This window comes from Varroa jacobsoni, unplaced genomic scaffold (assembly GCF_002532875.2).
Source record: "Varroa jacobsoni isolate VJ856 unplaced genomic scaffold, vjacob_1.0 scaffold_841, whole genome shotgun sequence".
Classification (NCBI taxonomy): domain Eukaryota; kingdom Metazoa; phylum Arthropoda; class Arachnida; order Mesostigmata; family Varroidae; genus Varroa; species Varroa jacobsoni.
In genome coordinates, this window is record NW_019213743.1 from 197,227 (window position 1) to 209,260 (window position 12,034).

General features: G+C 36.8%; 1 protein-coding gene and 1 long non-coding RNA gene across 3 annotated transcripts; one reads left to right on the top strand and one right to left on the bottom strand.

Annotated features, from left to right (window-relative positions):
- The first annotated feature begins 937 nt into the window (after positions 1-937).
- On the top strand, positions 938-6,717 carry LOC111264261 (PRA1 family protein 2). Of its 2 annotated transcripts, none has more exons than XM_022839979.2 (5): positions 938-1,023; positions 3,202-3,373; positions 3,687-3,777; positions 4,103-4,348; positions 4,847-6,717. In XM_022839979.2, exons 2-5 carry the CDS (start codon positions 3,264-3,266, stop codon positions 4,946-4,948), a joined length of 549 nt encoding a protein of 182 aa, XP_022695714.1. In that variant the 5' UTR covers positions 938-1,023; positions 3,202-3,263; the 3' UTR covers positions 4,949-6,717. The 2 variants fall into 2 exon arrangements, with proteins under 2 accessions (XP_022695714.1, XP_022695715.1); XM_022839980.2 differs by lacking the exon at positions 938-1,023 and adding an exon at positions 1,028-1,139.
- Positions 6,718-7,954: 1,237 nt separating this feature from the next.
- Positions 7,955-11,988, bottom strand: LOC111264262 (uncharacterized). Its single transcript, XR_002682782.2, has 2 exons — positions 10,467-11,988; positions 7,955-10,130 (listed from the first exon to the last, which is right to left on the bottom strand). It is a non-coding gene; the product is annotated as an uncharacterized LOC111264262 (long non-coding RNA).
- Positions 11,989-12,034: the final 46 nt, after the last annotated feature.

Below are 12,034 nucleotides of genomic sequence, written 5' to 3' on the forward strand. Positions count from 1 at the left end.
CCTAAATCCTACAGTTAATTCGACAATTCTATAACTCTTGCTAAAAGGACTTGATCAAAACAGTCATTCAAGATAGAACAAGCTTCATTAAACGATTAACAATTTTCCCATAACATGACTTGGACTGGATCGTCCGGACATTCTATTTTAGGTACATAAAACGTCAATGCTTATAGAAAGTGCAGATTTTCAAAGAAGGAAAAACTTTCAAAATATCTATTACATTATATTATATATATTACAAATATTATTACGGGAAATGATGCCGTACAGTAAGAATGAGTTTTGAATATATGGCAAATAGCGGTCTTTACGTTGACAAAAATCTCGTGTGATGATCTGACATTAAGGATTCACTAATTTAAATAGGACACTGGGTCTCGACTGAGGTTGAAACCTGAATCTTCATGATTTACAGTCCGGCACCCTACCAATCTCGCAACCGCGGCCTGTCTGGTCCCAGTACCCTGTTTGCAAATGGCATACATGAACATTTTTAGATTAAATTTTCTAGGAACTGACCATTGCAGCTAGTTGGACGTTAAAATAATTAATAATCACTAATAATCAAGTTCGAAGCAGGAAGGTGCCCTTCGACTGCTCTGTACCTAATAGATGTATAACAGTGGCCGGTCCTCGAACTCTTTCGAAGCTCTACATACTGGGCAAGCATAGTTGTATACTGTACACGGTTTTGTTTAGCAGAACACGCCTGTGCTCCATCAATGCAAACTAACTTCTAAACTACCCGCCCTACATTTTTTTTTGAGAAATTTAAAGTTTTTCTCTGTTGATAATCCATTAAAGTCTGCGCGATGTCGCGCACGTCGTCATTATGATCGTTTGGTACTATTTTCGTCCTCTCCATCTCTTTTTCTCTCTCCGTTTTCTTAACGCAGAAATTGTAGTAACAGCTTTCACTAAAACATGCGTTCATTCTGGCAACACCGTGCCCCTTCGCTATCGGGTGCTGTTCCTGCGAGTTTGTCTTAGCACAACAGCTGGGCGCGGTGATCACAGTAGGTGAGTTGTGCGTCGAATATGATAAGCAAAAATTTTTTTACAGCTCATTTCGTACTTAGACGAATATCAGCAACAGATCAGCTTTTCCTGTAGTTTTAAACAGCAGAGTTTTGAAGGTGTGGCACTAATTGTCTCTTGTTAAAGTACATTCAAAATTGGGCATTAAATAGAACGAAGAGAATGAGTCGATAAAAGCATTTTATTTGACACTTGGATATCTGTTCCATAGTCGACTTGTTGTGTAGCTACCGACCCCAACTTAATAGTAAGGGCGTTGTTAACTATGATAATATGAAAAACGATGAAGCTCTGTGTAGTTATTAGGGACTGTGCGGCGAGATGGCAAAAACAGCGATTCCGTGGTGTGTTGATGTGGCTGGTAAAGATATTAAAGCTTACATTATTATAGGCTACTTTATTTTACGTTAATAGTAACTTGCAATGAGAAACAGTGTGGGCTAACTTTATGAGTAATATGGGCAAGTTGAAGGCCATGTTAATTTAATTCGCTCTATTACATATAATACTCAGAGAAGTATTCGATGTACGTAGTATATATTTTACGATCTGCCTTTAACTTTATCAGATAGTTCGGCCTCCTACCAGGAGAACTGAAGTCGATTGGTCGAATGATTTTAACTTGTGTTATATGCGTCACGGAAGTGATCTCTAACATAACCAAAGCGGAGTTTTTTATGCTATATTCCATACACATCTGCTGATGTACCGTTCGTTAGCGTTTTGGCCTGCATGTGTCCCGAGGGATTATGAACATTGAGAATTAGGTTTTCATTCAAGTGCAAAATGGCATCAGCTCAAAGTTTGGCCTCAAGAAAATGTACCACAGCACTATATTGCTAGGAAAGCAAAACTGCAATCATCATAATTCGTAAATGATTTTACTATCATTCTGTTGTAAAATAGTAGTGCATATTTCGCCTTAGTATAAGCCATTTGTTTTACTGTGGCCCACGTTTCCTTGGGTGTGGTGAAGCAGTGTGCGTTGACTGATAATATGCCAATTTCATCAGAGGAAGATACGTCATCGACAAAACGTTTTGTACAGGCGCAAAGACGGCGCAACAATATGGCTCTGACACATACGTGGGAAAAACAGCGGAGCATTCATTATGAAGTAAGAGCAATAGTCATTAGTGGATACTATAGGTTTCTTTGATCTGACTGGAAGAAATGACGACGAATAACAGCTGTAACAGCAACAGAATTTCAAATGGAACAAGGTTGTTACCGGCAACAGAATTATGCGAAACATGTCTAGCTGAGACAACATTTAAAATCGTTGCAGTATAACATTTGCTATTTATTCTTGTGTAATTGTAATTATTTATATTGTGCATGAACACGCTCTTGACTTCGGTCGCACCTATATAGGCAGGGACATAAAACGCATCTTTTGTTATATAATTTCTTTCTTCATACGTGTAGTTTCGGCGAGAGTGTGTCATACAATCCAACAAAAGAAAAAAAAATACGACCCAAAGCGGTATCATATGAAGTGAAGGTTTGCGTAAGTAGCCAGATGTTTTTTTGGCAGATTTGCGCTAGCGCTGTGGTATATGTATATCAGGCGATGTCTTCAAAATCCAAAAGCCGTCTTGAACCTTCGTTTATAATAAAAGTACAATTTTTATATAACAATACTGTAAATAAATATATTGGTGTCATGTGTGCTATAACTGCAGTCGACCCGTATATGGTATTTGGCAATAAATAGAGGTCAAAAACACTAATACCAAGTTACATATTTAGGCGCCTTGAGGAAATGTCAAATCTGGCGGAAGTATTTAAATGACGTTAACACTTTTATTGGTTCATTTTATATTTATTTCATATTTAAAATTAATTTTTAATAAAACGGAAAAACGAAGCGCTAAATCATATGCATTTCCTGTGAAGGTTATGTGGCTTACGCTTGTAAACCCTGCTTGAGCAAAAAACTAAAAATAACATTGAGTGTAACAAGTTTTAGCCCTTAAACATTCGACCGCATATTCGGTTAAAATCCAGTACCCATGAGTTGAATATAATAGCCTGCGCTATCATGCTCTAAAGATAATAAGATAAAGTCAATTAATTACGACCGCGATGACGTAGTCACGGTACACATGCTTCATGCACAATTTTATGCAATTCGATGCATTTGGTCTTCTCTCACAGGTGGAGCTTAAGGTTATTCATATTTTATACATTCTGCGCGATACCACAGCGAGAGTATAAACATGACTGATTCGTTTACTACACCACCGTTTCGGCCCATCGATGACTTCTTGGGAGCCGGGGCACGATTTCAGATCCCAAATGTACAAGATCTAGACAAGTGGGCCAACAGGTAGGTGAACAGGAACTTTGGGAACTGGAATAAGCACAAAGGGATTGACTTATATAAAAATAGACTGTTGATTGATTATCAGATGAGACTGCTTGGTTATAAAATTGCGTCAGTCCGTAGACGCCCTAATATCGTAACATAGCCTAACGGTATACAGACGTAATAGGTTGGACGCTGAAGATAACGTTTATTCGATTTAAGAATAATGATCATTTATACAATTTTAGTAATATATACAATGGAGTTAATCTTGTTTAAATAAGAATTGCTATTCGCACTTGCTGAATACATTAACCAAGATTATTTTTTTCAGAGTACTCAACAATCTTATTTACTATCAGACCAACTATTTTGCGGTAATTGGAATCGTTTTTCTCCTGGTTGGCTTCTTCTACCCTGGTCAGGTTAGTGCAGTCGATCGAAAACGTAATGCTATAAGCCGTAATAGTCTTAAACTGGAAAACTGTCAAGAGCTGTACTTGTTTCACGGCACGTGATCTCTAAAACTCTATATCCCGGCTGTCTCCTAATGTCTAGTTCGGCCTCTTATCAACACGCCGACCAACCAACAATAATGAGTACATATACCATTTATCACCCAACTAAATTTTTTAAACCAAAATTTTTATCGCACGTATCTGAAGTTGTAGATACTATATATGTATTTCGGTAAGTGTTGTACCACTATAGATATAGCATCAATAAGTAATTGTTTGGCTTTTTTTGTAGCTCCTCGTTGGTATGATCGCTACGCTGGCGACTTTGGCGTTACAGGACTATTTAGACAGGCATCAGGCAGCTTTTGCCAGACTGAAGCGCCAACGCCCGGGCATTTGTCTTGTGATAATGCTCAGTGGTGGTTACATGGTGGTCGCACTAGTGGGGTCCGTTCTAGTGTTTCTGTTCGGTATTGCCTTGCCAGTTTTAATCGTATTCATCCATGCGTCTTTGCGACTACGCAGTCTCAAGTCTAAGGTTAGAGAAACTTTTCCCGTATTTGAAGCTGCCATTATCGGACCTAGCTAAAAGAATCTTTATTCCTAAGCAGTATCGCAGTTGTTTTCCATAACGTTTCGGCTATAGGAAACCCGAGTGGTGACAATGTTGGGTTTTAGTGTGCCCAATTCAATCTGTTCACAAGAAATATCATGTAGCATAACAATAAACGGTGGCATAAATAATAATGCATCGATAGCGGCACATTATTCTATCTATCCGTGTTTTGTTGATTCGACTGATTCCTTCGAAGTTTTTATAGTAAAAAAGGGTCCACATCGTTAACCGTTTATTTTTTTGCTATTTATAATGTTCTCTTAGAATCTCAGAATCCCTTAGAAGAAGGAGACGCCTGCTTTTATGAATAATAATAACACTTCATAAAAACAGGCAAAATTTTAACAAAAAATAATGCATTTTCCACGTTATGGCATATCTACTACCTAAGAATAACAACTTTTTCACGACTCCTCGCAGGTCTTTAATCAGGTGGAAAGACTAGGCGCAGTTCGGACTCCGATGGGCTTTGTACTTGAGCTGCTGGGCGAGACGTTTGACCATCTGGGCGTCGTTAACTAAAACGGCAGCAGAATCGACAAGAGCATTTTGCTTGAATTTATACAGCCCGCAGGACATTTTTAGAGATTTATCTATATATATATGGGTGCTGCTAACTTCACCAATTTTTGGCGAGTTCCCGAGTGCAATCATCTGATCTGTCCTGTTGCCTATGTATGTAATGTTTATCTGACAATGAGGCCGCTTGTTGAACATTAACAATGTTAATTTTTAGCAAATTATCTATTACGGTATGAGCGGATGACTCGAAGCAGTCATGTTGTTATTGATCAGAGAACTGACAAATTTACGGCGTTATGGAGCAACACTCTAAGAAAGTATCTAGAGTAAAATTTCTTATAAAAAAGGTTTAAGAAATAATGTTTCGTGTAAGGCTAAATTTTCAGTTCCTTAATTTTTTAAGTTTAACATACACGCTGATAGTGGTAATCTGCCGTTGATAAATTGTGTTTGTATTTAGCTCTTGGGTTTATTTATCGTTTAAAAGTGATGCAAACGCGCAGATCCACTTAGTTAGATAGGATCCATACTATATAATGCACACTACCTAGTTACAACTGAATACAATTATATATTTAGTACAATAATAAATTCCTAGACGTGATCTAGCAGTTGGAAATCAACCAATGCTTCGTGGGTTTTGCGCGCCACTCACTGCATTCCATAAATAGTTTTTTTTGCTGGCCAATCATGAGCTCCTAATAATAGTTCTGACCCTACGATGCATGCAACGAATATTATTAAAAAAAAAAAAACAAAGAAAAAATATGAAACTGTACAAAATAACGAAATCGCATGATGATTTGTTTCGAAGAATACATCGTTATGTCTCAATTTTTCTCCTTCAGTGGTATCGCACTTTATGTGCCGGCCCACCTCTAGTTCTCGGTATTCGCCTGACAGACGATTTACTTTGTCCGAAATGTAATAGCATGGTTTTCAGAATACGACTTCGTTGTCCTAGTTTGTGTCGTAACTTCACGGAGCAGACGTTGATCACACACTAGTAAAGGATTCAGATAATCCTTGTGACTTGGTATTGCGAGCCATTTTTGGATTTTTCTGCTAATGATTTGTGTAACTTGATGTGATCTTCTGATTCCCGAAAGCGCGGCGCGCACAATTCACTTTGAGCAAGGTCCTCCATCGAATGAACATCAGATCCCCAACACTTAAAAGCTAAAAGAATAAAAAAAACTACAGTAATATATGTATACAACCAAATCGTCAGGTAGACTTTGTTTTTTATTTAGTGGTATATGAAGATACACATATATCTAAATATGATTTGTAATGCATCTTCCTTTATCCGCATTATTTAATTCTGGGCAATCGGGTTTTGTGTCATGCTATTACACATTGTTCACGTGAGCACACCTGCCCTAATTATCATGCCCACAGGCTCATCCACCGATATAAACGCTATGGAACATGTAAATACTATAACATAATAAGTCGAAGCACGTTTTATGAAGAAAGACGAACGTCTGTAGATAAGCTAAAAAATAAAAGCACAATTCTCTAGGTAGTTTTATTTGTTAAAAAAACAGTTATTAATATAAAACACCGACTGATTAGATTACATGAAAGATACGAAAAAGTAGAAATTAAGTGCATATCTAACGGCCTCACATCAAAACGTACTGTTTCAATACTATAATGCTTTGCTTTGTAAGTAAGAGATGAAGTACCGGTTGAAGTAAATTTGGACTTTGAATTGTTATTTGGCAAAAAAACAATAAGAAAAAGCATGGTACTATAGAACCAAAGTTCCTATGAGTTTTTTTTCAATCTTTGGCAGGAAAGTATTAAATTGATAGAGCAAATAATCAAAATTCTTTGATTCAATAAAAACAAATCATTTTGTTTTTAACACGTCTTTAACATGATATCATAAAGAAATAACACAAAAATAAGGCGAAAGAACACAAGTCGACAATAACAGAAGAAAAAGTCATCACTGTTATTGGAAATATGATATTGCATTATCTAGTGTTTGTGAAAAACATCTTTAATGAATATATTTTCGCTGTTAATAGATCATTATCGTTAACTAACATTACTCACTTGGCAAATCGGTTCTGAGAACCAAATGATCTTTAGTACCCGTAGAGACGTCAATACGTTTGTTTGTTCTGCTGAAAACGATGGCTCATACACCGAACGTAGATACACTATTTACAGCATTATTATTACTGAGCTCGTTATATATAATCCTGTATATATATTTTCCAAACGCACCTCATTAGTCTATACGATGGTTTAAAGTTTTACTTTCTCCCTAACCCTTATTCAGTATTCCGTTTATTCGTTTTGAGGATTCATAGGAACAGGCGTCTCTAAACATCAAGATTGGTCTGCGGTGACTGAGTGCGAAAATCGAATTATCCTGCATTTGGCCATGTTTGAACTCCTTCTATATTTCACCATATGATATAAAATAAATGTAATTACCGTCGAAATCCACAATACGCACTTTAACGCACGGCCAGGACTTCCCGTATGATTTTTGAAGGAGCTGCATTTACTCTGTGGACTTAAGATTTTCCCACAGAAAAGTTACATCGAGTTTAATATTCGTGGAATCGATATTCCGACAAGTGTGGCCGTAGCGGTATGGTAATGGCTGGGTAGCCTCATGTATTTTACCTTGATGATCGATTATCACCGACAAACAGTGCGCACAACAAAGATATGGCAAGGATACATTTTATAATGCGATAAATAGTCACGTCTTTGTTTTGCTTATTTGAAAGTTACTGCTAGGACGCTTAAGCAAGCATTTTGGCACTGTAGGAAGACGCTTCTATAGCATACTTTCTATTTGGAAATAAATACATCAAGCTATTATTATAAAGTTAAGCTCTGCGGCAGCCTTTTTCGGACCAGACGTATCTTGACCTATGAAGTTCAGCTACTATTTCAGATCAATAAAGTTAAATTGAAATGTTTTTCATATTTGTATTCTACAAATGCATATGCGATAATACCAGGGAAGAAATCGCATTGTCGAATGATATTTTTCTCGAATAAATAATTTATTCTCGTCAGCTAGGATTTGCTGAAAGTAAATAGATCTCACGATAGATTGAACTGAAGATTACTTTCGAAGTGACATATTCTACTTTATACGCATGCATATGTGTATATGTATAAATGTATATATATAATGCACAATTACGAATCCTACTGGATAAATTACGGTACGACGCTGTAAACATTACACGCACTGGACTCAACAATAGCGTGGTATATGATAAAGTAACAGTTTTGCGCTCGATTAGGAACTTTTGTAGATTCATTAATCAGCCTAATCATATGTTTACGATCCAACAGTTGAAAGTGGTGAAGCTTCGATAATACATTTGAAATAAATAATTTGATTAAAAACTTTGCCAATCTAACGAACGTGTTAATATAAGCACTTGGTTTGGATGTATATCGAGGAGTGTGTCTACGGAATATCCGGGCCACGTTAGGCCGGAACAGTTAGGATTTAATGTGGACCAAGTTTCCCACCAGTGCCAAAGGGAGATATCAATAGATTGGCAACCTATCCAATATCTCCTTCTGCGTAATAGCATGGCACTGACATACGATCTAATGGTTAATTCATTTTACAAACAATCTTAGAAAATAACGCGTAAATAATCTTGTCTAAACGCACATTCATGCTACTCTATGTTATAGATAGTTTATGTGGTTAACTTCTCTTGCTTGGTATGCTTTCTATACTGGTGAGATAAAATTAATGTTTTTTGTTATTCGCACGCGACACGAATGTAAGTAAGTGTTAGAGGCACTGCGTAGCTGACTTCGAACAAGAACCAAGTCCTAGATACTCATGTTTTTTAACATTACTGTAAACGGTTAATTTAAATTGTTTTTTAGCACGTTAGGCAAAGGAAATCTAGAAAACAGCTTGATTGCGCATTGGTACTCACAAACAATATGAACATAAATGTTTACTTATGGTAGACGTCTTTCTAAGTTCCTTTGCAGTTAAATAAAAAAATCACACATTTGTTTGTATATAATGCTAATGGCTTAGGCTGGTTTGCAAGAACTGCTTATTCACGCAGTGTCTAAAAAACAGCGGTATATCTCAGGAAGAAAGCCATTTAGCTGTGATAACACGTTGAATTAGGCAAAAATCTAGATAGGCTTTTGTGTTGTAGATGACTTGCTTAACAAAGCCAAGGTTCGAACCATAAGGTAGCATGCATTGTTCGAAACATCATATACAATTCAAATACGATGAATATAATGCGTGGAATTAGTATTTCCACATCACTACACATTGATGCTCTTTGTCGAACAACATCGCCTGCAGTTTTGCGGAAAAGGTTTTGAAAGGGTGGTAGAGAAAGCTCGTTGTTGTTGTGGGATGTTATCAACTACAATCACGAATGATAAGCGATCATTTCCTAGCTTTTAAGTGAAGTAATGACTGAATGCAGATCATTGCATGTGTAAAACCGGAACAGCGATTTGTACTATTCGTTTTAAATCATTAAATATTTTTTTAAAGCCACAGACCGGTTAATAATTCAGTAAGTTTCAAGGCTAATAAAGGTTTGAAGTAGACCACGCTGAAGATCACCGATCAGCATGAGCAGAACACATACGAAGAATCAACGTAAAACATTTGTGAAAGAGAATATAACGTTTCCGCTATATGTTGGTTGATACTTATTACACATTTCGTTATCGGTGGTGAATCAAAATAACTGTTTTACCCTTGCAGTAAAAAAATTACAATCCAGCAGCACTTGAAAGCCCTGTGGATCCACTTCACAATCACGATCATAACCGTAATACAGTACAAGTATATATATATATATATATATATATAGATGTCCTACTTCCATGCTTCGGCGTTTCCTTTACAGAACTTCTTTTCTTCTAAGCCTTGATATTTTCTATTTCATTTTCTTGACTGCTTCTTCCGTCTGGTTGGCTTGTTTAGTCACAATTCGCCTGTAACGTACCGCGCGTAGCACATTCTGTCATATGGTGACATTGTGATCAGTTTTGTAGTGTTTCTGAAGATGAGCGACCCGCTCTGCCGTGAAGGGACACATATCGCACGAATAGGTCTTTAGAACGCTCTGGTGCGTATACCGGATGTGACGTCCGAGGTCGGAAGAATGAGATGTCTGGTAGTCACAGTAATTACAGCCTTCGGTAGTATCAGCAGCGTCAGTAGGTGCGGTAACGGTCGAATAAACCAATCCGCAAAGATAGACGGAAGTGCATGATAGAAAAGAAAGTACGCATTATGTGAATGATTGACCTGCCTATTGAAGTTGAGATATTATTTTGAGAGAAAATGTCAGACTCGTTGCAGGGACACATAGTAAGAATAAAGTTGCGATTTTCATCGTGACGGATTGACATGGAATTTCTACGCATAAAGAACACAAACTAAATATTACAACAGTAGCTCAAAGACCTATTTCTATCGTTATCATCAAGCTTTAATATATATATATATATATATATGCTGGAATCTTACCGAAAGGCTTGCACTGTTCAGATGCATGGACTTGTGCGTGGTAGACAAATGCAGCATGATTATGGGCTACGAAGTCGCACTTCGCGCATCGTAGTAAGTTGCTTGAAGCACTGGTGAAATCTGAAAGAGTTATAACAGGGAAATCAAGATTAAAGCAGATTCGGAACTGGATTTTTTTAAACAGAATGGCTAGCGGGTAAACGGTTCTTATGTTGCACTGTACATTTTGCTAAAAATTAATCTTGCCTAGCATTGTCAATGGCCTCTGATTACTTTGCTCACTGCAATAATGGAAAACACTAACAGTAAAAAAAACCCAGCGCTAATCCAAAGAAGTGTAAACGGTTCTACTAAGCTCGATTATAAAGAAAGAGCCATTTTGTAATCGCATGCTTGGACTTCAAGCAAAAAGTTTTTAGTATATTGTACTCTAGCGAATTACGGTAGCGATTATTTCAGGAGCTGTTTAAAAGTGTCACTGAACTTGGATGAATTCTACACGTAAAATCGCTATATCTATAGCACAAAAAAATCATTCTGGAACCTCTAGGACCACAAGATATCGGTAAAATTCATAAAAATAATTCACTCAACCAAATCGATAGCAATATTATACACAACTTTTGCTAACAAGTTCTTACTTGATCAATCTATATATCAACCTGACATGGCAGAACGTAGATGTCAACTAAATATTGAGACCCAAACTGTAACAACGAAAACATTGTATTGACTGGATACTTTTTCCAAAATCAATCAAAAGCTTATGCTAGTCTGCGACCTTGTCAATATGGGTCATCTTTTTTGCTGAACGAAGCAGAGCTAATAGACAGCATAGATACTTTTTGTAAACGTTACTTTTCAGCCGAATAAATGTTAGATCAAGCAACCACCAGCTTATAAATCAATGTATCGACGACTGCATCACCCACGCAGTTTGTTCGTTTTAAAATTAATCGATCTAACAATGACTATTTTCAATGTGGCATAAATTAACAAGTGATTAAAGCGTTTATTTAGGATGATTCCGGAAAGAATGCCCTTCTACATCAGTCTGATCCGACGGCTGCTAACCACACTGTTACGAGAGTCGGAGAGCAACAAAGGCCATTTTGCTATTCATGGAACTGCGCGCAGGAACGGGAAAGCAGTTCGGGTTCATCTGAAAGAAAACTTAAAATTAACAGGCTATTCTTGTTACCGCACGTTTATATTGCATATAAGTTAATACATGTGGGCCCGCCACGCGCTGACTATAAAATCATCAAAGTCACTAGGCAACTGAGAGGGTTGCTACGGGGCACTTTATATATAACGATTTCTTTTATATATAGAGATTTTATATATATAAAAAAAACAGCAAATTATACGCTGTAATACACATTATAAGGTGATACATGATAAGTTAAACACACGAATATTTTTTTACCTTGGAAAGCAAATAGGGTATACAACATATTCGATTGACAATGACAACGTAACGTAATGGAAAATAAAAACAAAACATAATCTTTATAAATGAAACATAAATCTCTGCCTTTATTAAAAATAAATATTAAGATTAGATA